The 17,865-nt window shown below is 41.3% G+C and overlaps 1 protein-coding gene across 12 annotated transcripts in view; it reads left to right on the forward strand.

The window, feature by feature from the left end:
* The window catches only part of ptprsa (protein tyrosine phosphatase receptor type Sa), a 233,349-nt gene that overhangs the window by 124,073 nt on the left and 91,411 nt on the right, over positions 1-17,865 (forward strand). For all 12 annotated transcript variants that reach the window (XM_065244402.1, XM_073813439.1, XM_073813437.1 and 9 more), the window contains one exon: positions 10,935-11,123. In XM_065244402.1, the coding sequence (XP_065100474.1) occupies positions 10,935-11,123 (189 nt within the window). The remainder of the gene's footprint in view (positions 1-10,934; positions 11,124-17,865) is intronic.

The raw sequence follows: 17,865 nt of genomic DNA on the forward strand, positions 1-17,865 counted from the left end.
TTGAGGAACCAATACGTGTCTTTGAGGTATTTGAAATTTAGCTTTGAGGTATTAAAATGTAGCTTTGATGTTCTGATATGTATCTTTGAGGTATTAAGATGCATCTTTTAGGAATTAATATATGTGTTTGAGGTACTAAAATGTAGCTTTGAGATACTAAAATGCAGCTTTGAGGAACTAATATGTGTCTATGAGGTACCACGGTGTGTCTTTGAGGTACTGAAATGTAGCTTTGAGGTTCTGATATGTATCTTTGAAGTACTAAAATGTTTTTTCGAGGTACTGATGTGTGTCGTTGAGGTACTAAAATGTAGCTTTGCGGAACTAATTTGTGTGTTTGATGTACTTAATATTGATCTTTTCAGGTACTAATTTGAATTCTTTATGTGCGAAGGTGTACCTTTTGGAAGGTATCACCACAGTGACAGCTAGGAACCATTTACTGACCATTTTTTCTGACAGTGTAGATATTAAGTGTGCTATTTTATGCTACTTTTCAAATAAACAAGCTGTACTTATTAGTTTAAGTGCCTGATCATATTTATAACCCTTTTATAGAAATACGTTTGAGTTACAAAGCCCAAAAGACACTGCTTAACACGACTGAGCTACTAATGAACACGAAATGAGCACAAAGCAATGGAGAATTTCAAAGAAGCTATGAAGGTGAATGATAGTAGATGAGCGTCTGCAGGAAATTGATTCGGGCTGATGCGAGCTGCTGTTAGCATGCACCCAGCTGTATTTGCCCAGTGGATTATGAGCATCCGCCTCTCATAAACAAGACAATTCCCAGTCCCGTAGTCTCAGCTGCTCCCTGATGCATAATGCATTCGTTTAGCAGCGTTAAGATCTGGCTAAATGTATGGACTCTGTCGCCGGTGTATTTGCGCAATCCATTATCGCAGAGTCTCATTTTAAAACGGGAGACAGTCGTTTAGTATTTGATGTCTATTTATATTGCCTCTCTGCTTTGGGACTCGTTTGATATCTCATTTCTGTGGGCCGGGTGCGTCCCGACACAAGTGCTCCCGTTTGCCGCTCGTGCTAATGATGACATGCCTAGCCCTTCCTGTTTGTTACGAAGCGATAATTGACAGCTGTGGAGTACGGTTCACAAGCTAGCGCTATGTCAGACTTCTCCCAACCAGCAGGTGGGAAAGCCTCTGGAGGGAAATGACATGTTTCTTGTGATTGTGTACGGTTTTGGTGTTGCACCAGGCGCCTATCGTGGCAAACTCGCTTGAAGAAGCGCCTTGAGGAGTGGAGGCGAGAGGCGTTTGGGAAGTTTTTCCACCGGGGCTACTTGAGGTTTCAGTCTTTCACTTCAGCCTTGCAGGAAGACTGAGTCATACAGTGTGAATTGTCACCCAGTGCACGATCCCCCTAAAAGAGGGGCGCTTTGAGGAAATTCGCTGAGACGAGTTTATGGGGATGCTCTCCTTTGATCCTCCAGACCTGTAATCAAGACTGATTGGGCATGGAGAGCAGTCAGGCAGGAGGAGAACACATCTCTGGATGGGTTAGCCTCCACAACTTTCACTATTGATTCGTGCAATGCATGCTGGATAAGACTGATGGTGTGTTTAAGTGTAGAGATATGCCAGAGAGCGAGATGCCCAGGTCAGCCGGAATATTGACGTTATTTGGTCCACAGTTACGATTAATGGGAGTTTACAGATTAAAAGAAGCATGAAGTTATATTCAAGTTCTGTTAGACACAGGTACCCGTCATTTACAGTAATTCGTTTTTATACCGCATAAGTGTTAACCGAGACCAACGTTGACAGTTCTGAGAGTTAAAATAAGAGTTTGGTAATGAATTCTGTTTGAGATTTCATTTGAGTGACAGAATCCATTGAGGCTCCTGCATGGTTATGAATAAACAAGAGCAGGGCACAGCAGAAACGCTTTCATTCCTCATGAATTAACATGAATTCGCTCGACTGGCTGCTTATTTTAGTGTCAGGGTCCTCGTTTGTAAAATATTAGCTACGTACGTACTGTAGATGGTGCGGTAGACCAACACACATTGCAGGTGGTCACATGGATGTTTTATGACCTCCTATGCCGTTTTCAGCCTGCCGCTATGTTGATTACAAACCAAGGCTGTGAGGGAAAGACATCCTTTTGTTTTTATACGTACACTTCTCATAAAAACGTTCTGCCTAATTCACAACACGTGCGTACGCACATTTATTTGTTCTTATACTTGTTCTTACGTTAGTGAATTTGGAGTGTTACGGCGTATTCGCACGGGACGAAAGCGTTAACGCTCGACGGAAGGCTTGTCTTAAGCGTGGCCAACAGCCAATCACAGTGGCCGCAGCACATGCTCCGGTCTTCTATAAACGTAATTGGCTGGCTCTGCCTAGGTTATTTGCATAAGGCAATCTGATTGGCGGACGCTTGCGTTGCCGACTGAAAAGCTGAGAAACGGATTCGCCGACGGATCCACAATTCAGTTCGCCAACGCTTGAAGTCACCCATTAAAAGTGAATGGGAAGCATCAACGCTTACGCCTCGTGTGAATGCGCCGTTATACATAAGCGGACGTGTGCACGAGGTTGGTAATTTGCATAAAACATGCCCAAACCAGCTCCATATAAGGTTTTTCCGCAGCGCTGGCCCACAGAAAATTTTAGAGCAGTTTGTCATAGAAGCAAAAGAGCTCGAACATAAATCCATGTTCATATTTATTATCGGTAAAGTTACGTTTTGCTTTGCTTTTTTTGGGGGGGGGGGTTGCTGTTGCTGGAGAAAGCCAGCTGCTGTGTGTCCACTAGAGTAACATTAAATAAGTATTGGACGCGCTAGCAAATATGACATTTAATTAATATGACAGAGACGCGAATCACATTTACATGACGTTTACATTAGGCATTAAGCAGACGCTTTCATATAGAGATTTAAAAGTGAGGAAGGAAAACGTGAAGATTTGTCATTACGTGCATCTGCTTTATATGTGTAGAAAAAAATAAGTAGGCTATAATAATATATAATGCAATGTATAATATAATGTATATAGTAAATTAGAGCTGGGAAAAGATTAATCGCGATTAATCGCATACAAAATAAAAGTTATTTTTTGCATAATATATGTGTGTGTACTGTGTGTAATTATTGTGTATATTTAACCACACACACATACATATATTCATGTCACATTTTTTTATTTATATATAATATAGAATATAAAAATATAAATAAATATATATACACATGTAAATGTTTCTTAAATACATACATGAATGTGTGTGTATTTAAATATACATAATAATTACACACTGCACACACTCATATATTATGCCAAAAATCACTGTTTTATAATAATAATATAGATTATGTATAATAATATATAATAGAGAAAATATTATAATATAAAATATAATCATGTTTATTATATATTAACATTATTATAAACATTATAATTATAGCCTAGTATTTGATTATAGTGTACGTGATTATTGCGTACAAGTGGTTTTAGGTTTTCTTAAATTTTTGCGTACATTTAGAAAAAAATTTGATACAAAAGTTTTTGTTGAATCACGATTTGTGAAAACATCCGTACATTTCACGCACAAATTTGTGCGTACGCATGCGGTACTTTGATGTCATCCGCTTGTCAGCAACAGCAGTGTTTTTTCCCTTAGTGCGGGAGTCACAATTGTTTTGTTTTAGACAGATATTAAAGGTAATGGTTCGAAGGACTGTGTTAAAAGTGCCTGCTGTAAATGAACAAACTATTAATAAACCTACCGTATGTTGCCAAGGCATAAGAGTTATAAATTAATATTTAATTTGGAGTTTAGCTATCATTTTGACAAATGGCTTAAATATACTGTATACACAAGACCATATCCACATTGCTGCGCCAGGTCATCTTTTGTCTCGTTTTTCAGAGTAAGAAAGTTGGCAACCCTATACACAAAGTGCTATTCTCATCTCAATTAGGTCATATGCCCCCTACTAATTTTAACAATCCACTTTTTTTGTTAAACAATGTATTTATTGTGTTGATGGCTAAATGACCAGCATCCTGATACAAAACAATAGGTTTAAAGTGCACGCCCTGGACGTCTATCCATCACAGCCTCAGTTTGAAATCAACACGAATAAGGTGTATTGGTCTTCTGACGTATAGTGATACATCTGCTTACGTAGGTTGATACTATATATATATCAATGTACCACACAGGTAGCCAAGTTTGGGCTTGATCACAAAGCTTTATTGTTGGAACGATGCCTGGTCCTAACTAGATTCCAAAGCAGATGTTAATATTTAAAGAACATTTAGTCTTAAAGGGCATCTCGCATGCAAAGTTGCGTTGCTTCAGACCTCTGACTGGCATTGGTTTGCTTTGGCACAAGACCATGCAAAATGAGCATCTGTTCTCCTGAGTGTAAGTATTTTTTGCAGAGGTACCCGGTATCCATTACTCAGCAGGTGCATAGGCAAACCCATCGCCCCAGGACGTCAGTTGTTGCTCGCTAACCGTCCTCCCACAAGTTTTCCATAGAGGAATCAACCAGACACGAGTCACTTAAACATGTAGAAATGCCTCTCCGATTCACATACGCAAGCGGCTGGCTGCCTCCCAAGCTGCATTCGCAAATAACGGCCATAATAAAAATGCATCCATTGAGGCGGTTTTCCATTTATCCCAAAACGCATCCTATCGGGCCATTTAGTCTGTGGATATAGCTCACGCTGTAATTAGATGTTTAATTGTACTCCGCTAAAAGCTCGCCGAGTGCAGCGTTTGTCTTATTCAGCTAATGCAAGCTTTTGTCCTCTATTGTTTTTGTCATATGCTTGTATTGCAGGAATATTTCCTTGGGGTTTGCTGTACTTCAACTTTCTTTTAACCACTGCTTAGCACAAAATTTTCACATAATTCACACAATTTCCAGACTCCCAACATCTCATTTTTCAGTGTGGCTCCTGAGATTTTAAAGAAAGCTGCATCTCTACTCTTGCAGTTCATTGAATCTATGCAAAGTCTTCATGGCGCACCTTGAATTACTAATGAAACCGATTGAAGCGAGACAGCAGGAAGTTCGGCCTAGGAATGGAAATGGCCTTATTGACATTGCGCTTTGCTGTCTGAGCATTTGTAGCAGCCTAATGGTCTCACCTCATCTCCTGTTGCTCGCCTCGGGCCACACCGGAACCGGCAAAGTGCAGCGCGCAAATAAATAAGCAGAGAGGGTTGTTTTCCCTCTCTGTGTGGCGGGAGATTGGACTGCTCTGTCTGGAGCAATTACCCATCGCTGTGGACTCTATCCAACGTGGAGAAACCCACCTATCATACCATATTCTTGAACGTTTGGTTTCGTTTTGGCAGCTCAGGTGATACAAAGCAGCTTGTGTGCCGCGGATTTGGACCGGGGCTTGCATGGTTGAGTTAACTCTATGATCTCTGACTGGGAGCCGTTTAACACACACGGCTGTCATTGCTACAGAGCACATTTGTCTTTGTCACAATGGCCGCCTGTCTATCGTTGCCCATCAGCAGGCAGGGTGCGAGTGCCAACGCGGGCGCACTGATTTCGGATCTCAGCTCGACCGTGAGCCTTTCGGTTAATTCACGCTTTTGTCTTTTTAGCTCCGCCCCCTCAGGTACTGATAAGTCAAAGTGATGGGAGTGTGGCAGAAACAGCTGGGCTCGGTCATCAACCTGACGTGCAGCGCACAAACATCACTGCACGCCACAGCCTAATTGTGCAGCGCCCGGCCGAGCCCTCGTGGTTTGTGGCGCTGCCGCTTTATCAAAGCCTGACGGGGGATGCGGGATGGTAAGAGAGCATCTGTATTGTCTAGAGAACCTCAGCCATCGTGCTGTGCTCCAGAAGTAAACAGGTTTCAGAAACACATTGCTGATCGCTGATGAAAATATAATAATAAAGAAACTTAAAGGATTACCCCACCAACTTCCTGATAAATTACTCACTCCCCATGTCATCCAAAATGCTTAGGTCTTTCATTCTTCAGTCGAAAAGAAATTAGGTTTTTTTAGGAAACTATTTTTAGGATTTTGTCCACATAGTGGACTTCAATTGGACCCAATGGTTTGAAGGTCAAAATTCAAAACGGCGCGGTACACGCGGTAAGCACGGCGCTAATAGCACAGACTGCGCGGAAGGCATGTTCTGTGCGAATTGAGCGTTGAAAAATCTAAACTTCCTTGCCGCGCTAACCAATCAGGACCTTGCTGTAGTAGTAACGTGATTACAGGAAGCGAGCGGAGTGGCGGAATCTCAGCAGAGTCGCAGAAGCCCTTCCCATGACACGAATTTCCGCGTGAATGTCTCAAATGACTAGAATTTAATGTGCGAATGAAGCAAGTGAACTCAAATGTTCACGCGTCCAACTACGCGCGAATAGCGCGTTTTTGCTGCCTCTACCGCGGCATTTCGCGTCTTTTGCAATGGAATGGAAGCGACGCAGTAGCGACAGGCACGCGGTGCGACACGGTCGTTTTTCCAGGCGTGTCCACACCGCATCAAGTTAAAAACATTTCAACTTTCTAGAATGCCGCAAGCGCACCGCAGGTCATGTGACAACAACCAACTAACGGTCGCATTTTTTGTGCGGATTTAGACATGCGAAATGTGAACGGCCCCTTAATGGACTCTAATCAATCCCAAATGAGGCATAAAGGTCTTTTCTAGCGAAACGATTGTCATTTTCACCAAAAAAATTAAACAAATGTACTTTATATCCACAACTTCTCCTCTTGCACTAGCCCTGTGATTCGCGTTTGCGACCTTATATATTACATAATCACATTGTAAGATCACGCATGACATAAGGGAAACTACAGCTCCAGTGTTTACAAGCGTGGAGAATGAGGACTGTTCAGAAGTTGTTGTATGTGGAATGACACCAAATGATGTCTTTATTAAAAAATGGTCAGTTTGCATACGCCATGCGTGACCTTTCAACTTAATTGCATAATATGTAAGGTTGCGCAGGCGCATTACAGTGCGAGTGGATAAAAGTACTTTTTTGGTTGAAAATGACAATCGTTTCGCTAGATAAGACCTTTATGTCTCATTTGTTTAGAGCCCATCAAAGCTGCATTGAAACTGCAATTTTGACCTTCAAACCGTTGGGTCCAATTGAAGTCCACTATATGGAGAAAAACTTAGAATGTTTTCCTTAAAAAACTTCATTTCTTTTCGACTAAAGACAGAAAGACATAAACAATTCAGATGACATGGGGGCGAATAAGTTATCAAGAAATTTTCTAATGAAAGTGGAGTAACCCTTTAAAACCAAGCACATAAGATTTATTTCAAGAAAGGCTCTTGCAAATAGACCCGACAGTCTCTATTCCTAACGGACATTGATTTACTGTAACATTCCCACCAAGAGCAGCATTTTCAGGCTGCCGGACAGTTAAAAAAAAAAAGTATGATCCCATGGAAATTTGTATGGTGATAGATGTTGTGTGGCAGAAGGAAAAGCGGTTGGCGTATACCAACAGGAGCGGTGCCGTCTGCAAAACTGGAGTCTCTCCCTGCTCACCAATTGATTAGTGCTCCCATTCTTCTGTTAATGTCTTCTTGTGATGATGTCACACGGTTTGACCCCGCAGAGTAGCTGAACCCAGACGCCCCAGGTTGCACACAGCAATGGGCGAGTTTACACGTTTCTCTCTCTCTTTCCTCTCTGTAATATTAATTTGCTTCTGAAAGCATTTCTGACTGTTGCAGGAGGTAATCAGTTAACCTGATTATGAAACTGATGAAATTAAATGATTTCGGTAAGTGAAAATAATAAAATGGCCAATGCCGCATAGGATTCATCTATGCAATTTAATTCCACCCCCGAGACGTTTTGCCGCAGACTAGGTTTTTTTGTGTAATTACGAAGATTTATCGTTAAGAAAGCCTATGTAGTACTTGAAAGTGGTACTTGTGTATTTATATTATACCTTTTAGTTGACGCACAGGCAATTTAGCTTTTAATCTTTAAAATATTATATCTGCAGAGATCATTAGAAATCAATCATAACTCATTTGTTTATAACCGTTGATACTCAACGCAAATCGGCTTCTGCTAAGGCGACCGCTCGGGTTAAGAGGCTTTAGATCGGTCACTTACATAATGACATTAAATCACGAGCCACAATTAAAGGCAATTACAGATAATGACAGTCGGTGTCAAAGCACGGGAGATTAAGACGTGCCCTTATATATCGGTAAATAGACAGCTGTTGGCTAAAGTAGACAGCGCTCCCGTTCTCCCCAATCCTACGCCCAAGAACGGCGGTCATTAAAACCAAGCCATTATCGTCACGGCTTAACAGCCTCTCGGCCATGAGCGTGCGCCTGTAATTGCATTCCTCCGTGTGTTGTAGGAAATTATGGGAGAGAGGCTGAATTAGCCCTTTGAAAAGTGCCAAACAATAGGAGGCACCTCGGCCCGCATCAGGCACCTGAAGTGCATTGTGACCAGAAGGCTTTCAACAGAGACTAAGTATAGAAAGCTGTGTTTTCGTCTAATAGTCAGCCGTTTAAGGCCTGCTGTTTGGGTGTATAGGGGGAGTGGCGATGAATTAGCTGTGCGAGTGCCAGAGTATAAATCTGCAGGTTATATGCATTGAGGAATCGTAAGTGCAGTGCTTTTTAGCATAAATGCAACTATAACTGCTGGCTGCTAAGGGCTTTTTGTGTAGATATGTGTGCGATTTTCTCTATTCTTTACCAAAGCTGATGACCCTGAACCAATTTCAGCAAAAGAAGCACATGGGAATATCTGCAAGGCAAATTCTATTTCTAGATATCTGTTACTATTATCTCTCTATACAAATGCTTGGGGGAAGCCGTTCCTTCCTGAAGGACGATTCCTTTTCAGATTTTGTGTCTCAGATATTTATAGCATACTGTTGCTTATAATAGCATTAAATAGCAATAAAATCTCGACCAGATATTGTCTAATACTAAAAAAGCAAATCAATGCAAAGCTTATTAATTCAGCTTAAAAAAATTTAACCCTTTTGACTGGTTTTATGGTCAAGGGTCACATATACATATTTTCATTATTTTTCTTATTTTAAGCAAATTGTTTAAAGCAAGGACAACAATTTAGTCGTTTTGATTTTTTTGTTTTTTTTACTGTTACTATTAATAGATTTTAATTATTAATTTTGCCTGCTGCTTGTAATATTTTTGACTCATTTAATGGTTCAGCCCCATAGTTAGCGCCCGTGTCGATATAATAAATAGTATTTGACATTTCCAACAGTCTCTATTCTCATCTAGTCTCGCCCACCCTCGACCCGAACTCCCCTGTTGATATCTGTGTGATCTGTGCGCTCGCTGCTTTTAATTAAACTCAAATCAAATTACTCATCTCGTGTTCAGGGCTTAATTTGTGTGGTTTGCAGAAATCCTATGCTGGTGTCACAGGGGCACAGTTAATCTGGATATGGACTACATATACAGGCGCTGAACATTTATCTATGACATACTGCAGAATATGTGATTTTAGGAAAGCTTTTACCCAGGCAGTAACCTTCAAATAAAGACAGAAATGCTAGATAAATGCTTACTTACTACTTTACAATACTGTTGTCTGTTTTACATTCCAATTATTATTTTTTTAATACTTGATGGATAGTTTGGAGTCTAATGGGGCATTCACACCAGACGCGTTAGGGGCATCAAGCGCGAGTGATTTACATGTTAAAACAACACCAAAGAGTTTTTTTTCCTTAAAATAACGTTTCCAAAAAAGTTTCAGTCGTTCATCTACTCGAAACAGGGTGAACGGCACTTTCACATTAGCTTTGCAGCCCCCTATCGGCCAAAACCGCACTAAAGAAGTTTCCAACCGTCGGGGCGTGGTCCTGTAGTTCGAGTGAAAACTACAAAAACTTGCTTTACGGCAAACCTACAATTCAATCAGAGCCAGCTATGCTGCAGTATTTACGACAGTGGTAATGGACAATTACGCTTCTAACCTGTAGAGGGAGCAAAGAGCAAAAACTCTTTAGTGTTGCTTTAATTCAATGTAAAGACGCGTGGACGTGTGTCTGGAGGTCTCGGGGTATGAATTAGGCGTTTAGAGCTGTAGAGGCTATTTCGCCTCATTCGCGTGTCTAGTTCGCGTGTCTAGTTCCCTCGAATTGAGTGTTGCCGCTGAAAACGTGCGAGTAAAAAAATTTGAACTTTGGCGGAAAAACGCGCCGCGTTAACCAGTCAGAAGCTTACTCTAGTAGTGATGTAATTACAGAAAGCGAGCGGAGTCGCAGAAGCCCCTCCCATGACGCGAATTTCCGTGTGAATGTCTCGATGACTAGAATTTCACGCGTGGCTTTCACGCGCGAATGAAGCGAGTAAACTGAAAATGTTCAAGCGGCAAACTAGACGCAAATTTGACGCCTCAAACGCGGCTGGTGTGAACCCACGGTTAAAAGTGATAAAACAATGCTTGTGTTGGCTCAGTAAGCACCTTTGGAGAATGTGGGGTAAACCTTTCACTTACATTGGATAGAAATAAGGCTTAAAGTGAATGGTGACCCACTAACATTCTTAATGTGCCTTCACTTAAAGGGATAGTTCACCCAAAAATGAAAATCCTATAATGACGCCTCTCAAGTTATACATTTATTTGTTCTGCTAAACACAAAAGAACATCTTTTGGCAATGTAACCAAACAGTTTTGGGGCACCATTGACTTCCATAGAATTTTTTTTACTGTGGAAATCAATGGTGCTCCTGCTTCCTGCTTGATTACAGGTTTAGAGAATGAGTAAATGATGACCGGATTTTAACTATCCCTTTCATTACCCACGTTTTATAATCAAGCTAATAATGAATTTTGTTTACTTGCTCATTAAAGTATTAAATTGAATTGCCCCTCTTATTCAGTATCAAAAAAGAAAATTATAACTCAAACATCTTTGTGTTTTTCCTTACAGAGGACCTGCTTCCTGCAGGCTTCCCCAACATCGACATGGGTCCACAGCTGAAGGTAGTGGAGCGGACTCGTACGGCCACTATGCTGTGCGCCGCCAGCGGGAACCCCGACCCAGAAATTACCTGGTTCAAAGACTTCCTTCCCATCGACCCCAACACGAGCACCGGCCGGATCAAACAGCTCAGATCAGGTAAGACAAACTCAGCCTCCGGTTTACTGCTTTAATCGAAAGTTTCTCCAGAGTCAACGTTTTACCACAAGCAACCTTTACTCTTCAAAAACGCGCATGCTAAAGGTGCTAGGAATGCTAAAATGTAAAGCTAATTCCTTTTAATAAACTGTGTCAGAGGAGCTTAGTCCAGATTTTGTGGCAAGCGTATGATTAATGTCTGGTTTAGACTAATGAAACTTTATTGAAAGACCCAGTAAAACAGAGTCTAATTATATATCTCATTAAGTCTAGCGCTCCAGTCGCCCCAGGGCTAGCGTTGTGGGTCACTGGTTTGTGAAAAAGAAAATCTATCGGGTTACGTTTGATCCGTAGGTGTTGATGTGAATCACCGTGGACAGTGGATATTCGACTAGCAACCCTTGATCTTACTTGACCCTGAGTTTTGCTTTTCCAAATATAAGAAGTGTTTAGGTAGTAAACGGCTACATCTGCCGTCACTTACTTAGACGCGAGTGATTTGCGCTGTTAATGGACGACACACAGTCGCTCCGGGGGTTTTGCAGATCCTTTGGCTGTGGTATGTGAACACAAACGCTTTGACGACAGCTCAGTCTGTTTGACTTTAACCTACACGGAGATTGCACGCAGTGATGTCACTTCCTGTGAGGCTGACCCGCAAGAGAAGCTACCTACCGTGTCTCCAGACTGTCTTGCCTTGTCATGTTTGTCTGTCTGTCGTCGATGATGTGTCCTGTGTTCGTCTCGCTTTTAAAACAGCTCTGGTTTTATTCATTTACATGCTTAACATTGTCTTGCCCCCAAGTAATTAACACATTATTTGCGTTTTAACAATTAGACACGCTCAATTCAGTATGCACAACATACAGCGTGTGCAAATGACCTGTAATAATGCTCTCAATTAAATTTTTTATAATACAGCGGGCCGTTCAATTGGCTTTTAGTAGTATTTTTATAATCAATTTATCTTGAAGATACCATAATTGGTAATTGATTAAAAATGCCAAAGTCCTTGGGATCTTGAAACTGTTAATGAATTTCCCAAGGCAATAACTTTATTATGATGTAATGTACACATTTGCATAAGGTCTGTTTAAGATCTGAGTAAATCAAAGCTTATCTGTCATGTCTCATTAAATGTCTAACTACAAATGTTTAACATGAATCATCCTACAAAGGTGTCTTCCTCACTAAACTCTTGATTTCAGGCTATGTGCGACTGCCCTTAAATCTGCTTTGTTCTTCCTCTCTGCCTTTTTTCTGCTTTGAATCGTATTTCAGAAGCCTTTGGTAAGTGTTTCAGCGAGTGCACAAGCTTCCCATCGTCCCCGAAGCAGACAGCATTTGAACTTCTTTCTAAAGTGCATGTCTTACCTTCTCTTTCCCTTAAACTTCTACCCAACATCATCCCTGCCCACTAACACCCCCCCCGGTTTTCCTCAAGATTACACCCAACTTTTGTGGACGCCAGTCTGTTGATGTAGATTTATTATCCAAACCATTTTTCCCGATATCCAGCTCTCTAGCGAATCCCTCCGCTGGCTGTGCTTTGACTCTCCATGGCCACAAATATTCCGATGGTTTTAAAAGAGATGAATAACAGATTAGTATTTCAGAAGTTTCAGCCGAGCTGTTTCTGACCTCTGGACACACCCTCGCTCTGTGTGCCATGGAAAGCTCGCTCACAATAACATATTTATCTTCTAGACAGAGCCAAACTGCTGGGGCCCTTGGAGGCCCCCGGAGCCTTCCGGCTTGAAGGCAAACCATTATACTGTAACCTAACTGGGGTTATGAGCCTAATCCAGACCTCATCAAGGTGTCGAAACATTGGTTAAGAAAGTCTTAATCCTTTCCAACACGGTCAGGCCACCTCAAAGGTTTCAGTTGGCAGTTATATGTTTGCTAATGCTAATATTCAGAGGCACCAATCCCATGGATGCTCCAGGGCTCGAGCACTCATGGAAAAGCGCAAGAGTCAAAATCGCTGGTTGTAATATCTACAATGCTCTATAAATAAGCTAAATAAGAGGTGCTTCATATTTTACATCTAAAACCATGCGGAAAACACAACTGCGCTGCTTTCCTCATTCTTTCCAAAGCACTTGAGCGCTCCCGAAGCGTCTGCTGTTGCTAAGCAACCTAAGCATTGCATTGCGTGACGTTGTTCCGAGCATCCACCAGCGGAAAAAGAAATCTGCGCTTATGCTAATTTTGATGTACGTTTTAGCATAGTAATGTTAGGGGTGGTTCACATGTCGTGTCTTTTGCATGTGCAAATACGTTATTTTGAATGTAGACTGCGACAAACGTGCTCTTTACCATGCGCTTCATATTTTACGTATTAAAGCATGCACAAAACGCAACCACACCGATTTCCCCCTTTTTTCCAAAGCGCTTGGGCGCTCCCATAGCATCTGCCGTTGCTAAGCAACCTAAACATTGCATTGCGTGACTTTCTGCAGAGCATCCGCCGGCGGAAAAAGAAATTGGCGCTTATGCTAATATTGATGTGCATTTTAGTATAGTAAATTTAGGGGGGTTAACATTTTGCGTCTTTTGCGTGTGCAAATGTGTTATTTTGAATGTAGACTGCGACAAATGTGCTCTTTACCATGCGCTTCATATTTAACATCTAAAACCATGCAGAAAACGCAACCACACGATTTCCCCTTCTTTCCAAAGCGCTTGGGCGCTCCTGTAGCATCTGCCGTTGCTAAGCAATCTAAGCATTGCATTTGCGTGACTTTGTGCCGAGCATCCGCCAGCGGAAAAAGAAATTGGTGCTTATGCTAATATTGACGCTTATGCTAATATTGATGATTTCCCCCTCCTTTCCAAAGCGCTTGGGCGCTCCCGTAGCCTCTGCCATTGCTAAGCAACCTAAACATTGCATTGCCTGACGTTGTACCGACCACCCACCGGTGGAAAAAGTAATTGGCGCCTATGCTAATGTTGCTGTACATTTTAATATAGTAATGTTAGCGGCAGATCACATATCGTGTCTTTTTCAGCCAGTTTGGTTAAAGCGTGTAGGAAAGAAGTAGGAAAGCGGTGCAGTTGCGTTTTCCGCACGTTTTTCTATTTGCGAAATGTGAACTGCCCCCTTATTGGCTACTTATGACAGTGGCTGACTATTGGTTAACACCAACACAGTGTAGGTTTGGTTGTGTACCAATTATAAAATTCATAATACAAAAATATGCATCATTTTGAGTTCCTGAAACACTATTCATCACAAATGATGATGTTTGAAAGTCTGAATTGATCCTGGAGCGCGGACAGAATTCAGCAAAGGAGAATGAAGAGAGGCCATTTTGCAGTGTTTACATTTGGGGCCAACAGTTCGCCTAAAGTGGTGCTGTTTGCAGTTAATCAGAGGCCAGTTCTCCAACCTGCAGGGATTTATGATGATGGGAAAAAAGCCTGGTGCAAATCCTCCTCATTTCCAACTCCAGCCAAGCCTCCCGCTTTCCCGTTTTTATCTCAATTCCAAAGAGAAAGGGATCACTTAAGTTTAAAAGCTCGGGAGGGACTACAGATATCCTAACGGCAACCTCGTTTACCTTGCCAGAAAAACTGAATCTTGCAAACATCTTAACATTTGGAAATCTGTCATACTGCTACTTTAGCATCTATGGATCTTTTCCAGGTGTGGCTATGGTAACTAAACTAAAATTACTAGAGGCAATACCCCAGGAAAGACACGCAGGGGAGATAAATGGACGGATTCCTGCTGCGGTTGCTCTTTCTGCGCGGGCTGGTTTGGACTTCTGATTGCTTTCTGCCGGCTTTAAGTACACGCCACCGATCTAACTGATGGATCTGAAGCGCTCATACAGCGTAAGACTCATTAATACAACGTCTAGTTGTTTCACAATTAGTTCCAGTCCTCAGACCTGATTGGACATTAGCATCATCTGATAAAATGCCAGGATGTTAACGCACTGGTAGCCACGATAACTGAAGGGGAGTATTTCACAAAATTAGCACATTATTACTGGATGGATCGAACTAATTAGCTTAGTATTTTGATGGAATCTACATCACGTTTAATGGTTTGTGGATATTGAGACTGGTAGTAAAACTATGCACCACTGGCAAGATCCTGTTGTTTGAAACTGGAGGTGACCCATGCCTTCTGGGAAGCACGACTGACATTTTTCCCAGCATTCCCTTGACAATAAACCTTTGGCTTTTACAGTCCGTCCAAGCTTCCAGATGTTTTTTCTTTAATCATTTTTGCTTGTTTTTTATAAAGAAAAGCCAATTTTACAGCATTTTCATGCAAGTTGCTTTGACTGACAGATATTATGATGGTAAGCTCGTCTGTGCGGCATCTGCGTCCCTCCTGAAATATTTTTAAGGTCACCGTGGCCTGAATGCATGGCGGCGAGCCCAAACTCAGTTGCAGTCATACAGATGGACGATGTCCGCGGCCAGATTGTTTTCCACCCCCCCTTTCCCCTACCTTCTTGCCCAAGTGTATGAGCGAATCTGGAAAGTTCGTGGAGAAAGGTGCCCTCAAATGCTCACGGAGGTCACGACAAAATCTGGCCAATGATTTTGACGTGTCATTGGCTCGAATTTGCTGGCATTTGTTTAGAAACAAAAAATGACTTTGGGATTCAAGTTTCTTCTTCTTTTTTCCTGACAATAACAGAAGCAGAAAGTTCCCTGTGTTTAACAAATATGTTGTTTTAACCTTTCACAAATCTTAGAATCCTTTAACCTAAACCTAACCTCATCTAACCCTAACCAGTCCTAACCTTAACCTTAACTCTAATGGGAACATCAAAGCAATCTAACGCTGCTGCCTTTAAGACCCTAATACTAACTAAACTGACACTGACGATTCCCTAAACCCTTATAATTCCTTCTAAACATCTGAAATATACATAAACAAAGTTTAAATTATAAATATTTTGCCTGCTTATCGAATCATCAAAGCTCACACTCGTCCAGTCGTAAACTGAATAATTTAGCACACGACTCTCGTCTGGCTGCATTCATGTTATGTATCGCTCCTAGGCGGGCCGGTGGTCATAAGTATAAATACAAGATAAAACCACAGACTCCTCTTTTATTGTGCTGTTCTCATCAAAGCACAGCCTTATTCCTTGGCCTTTTACCCTTAATAGTCTGCAAAAAGACGCACTGTGGTTTATAGATCACCTGCAGGGACGATTGGAGGAGCTAATGTCAGGCTATGGGGCGGCCATCCGAGAGGCAGGCAAAATAGCCTTCACGCTTTAACAATGACCTTCACGGTGCTGGTGGACAAAGGAGCTCACTGTATTTGTCTGTTGACTGGGTCAGAGAGGTTATACAGCTTTATATCGCAAGGAGAATAACAGCCAGGTACAATATTAAATTAAGAAAAAAAATCAAGACATGTTTCCAAAAGCGGCATTAACCTCACTTTCCTCGGACCCGTGCACATTGGCACACGGTGACCCAATGCCACACATTTAGCGTTTAACAGCTACAGGAACCGTAGCATCTTCATTGTCGAAAATGAGCAAGGTCGGTGTATCGCCAGCACCTGCAGGGCAGGTCGACAGATGTAACAGTGACCTCTCTGCTTGAGTTTTGGCAAAGTAAGATTCTGTATAACATTTCAATACAGGTCTGATGTATATTTAGGGCTTAGCCAGGGTGAAAGGATCATTTCTGTTGTAAATATCTGGGGGATATGATTAATATGGTTTGCAAGAGGTCCTAAAGTTTTTTTTTAATAAAATCTTATCCAATAATTTAGATTTAAAGTTCCCAAATTTTCACAGTTTGAACATAATTGTGTGTCGGCTGTTGTGTAAACCAGTGGTTCTCAACCTTTTTCTGCGTGCGGCCCCCCATTGTGTACGGTGCATCTCTTCGCAGCCCCCCCCAAAAAAATGTATGACAAAAAATTCTAACACTTAACATTTTTATTAAACAAAACATATTAAATCATACAACATATTGCTGTGGGTTAGGAGCCTTATTTTTCTGATGTTTAATTGCACATAATTTATGTAAAGTATTTAGGTAAAGATTTTATATAATGTACTTTATAAAATATTATAAAAACTGGGCCCCCCAGCACCATCTCGCGGCCCCCAGTTTGAGAACCACTGGTGTAAACAACCACCCTGTAATGACAAAAATCTGTCCACTACTTGCAAACTGATGTCACTTTGCGCAGGCCCCGCCCACAACCGACTATAAAAGACCACAATGAGGTCGTTATTTCTATTTTTAAATATTTTTTACATAATTTATTACTGCACATTTATTATGAACAGTGACGCAGGGTAATTGTCTTATGGTGTATGTTTTCGGTATAGATAACAGTAAACGAGGAGGGAAGCAGACACTCATTTGCATATAAAGAGATACACATAAAATAGCACTTTTTCCCACATACCCCAAAATTGGCCTTTTCAACATGGTATAATAAAATATTTATAAGGTATGTGAATCTGAGACCCTAAAGGCACATTGTGGGGACAAAAGTTACATCTCGAAAAATTTGCATATTAGGTGACCTTTATAGGGAGACTTTTTGAAAATACTAATTTTTTTCAGCTCCCCTAAAGTTAAACATTAGATTTTTACCGTTTTGGAATCCATTCAGCCGATCTCCAGGTCTGACGCTAGCATAGCTTAGCACAATCCATTGAATCTGATTAGACCATTAGCATCGCGCTAAAATTAACCAAAGAGTTTCTATATTTTTCCTATTTAAAACTTCTGCCTA

Source organism: Paramisgurnus dabryanus, chromosome 24, assembly GCF_030506205.2.
Source record: "Paramisgurnus dabryanus chromosome 24, PD_genome_1.1, whole genome shotgun sequence".
Classification (NCBI taxonomy): domain Eukaryota; kingdom Metazoa; phylum Chordata; class Actinopteri; order Cypriniformes; family Cobitidae; genus Paramisgurnus; species Paramisgurnus dabryanus.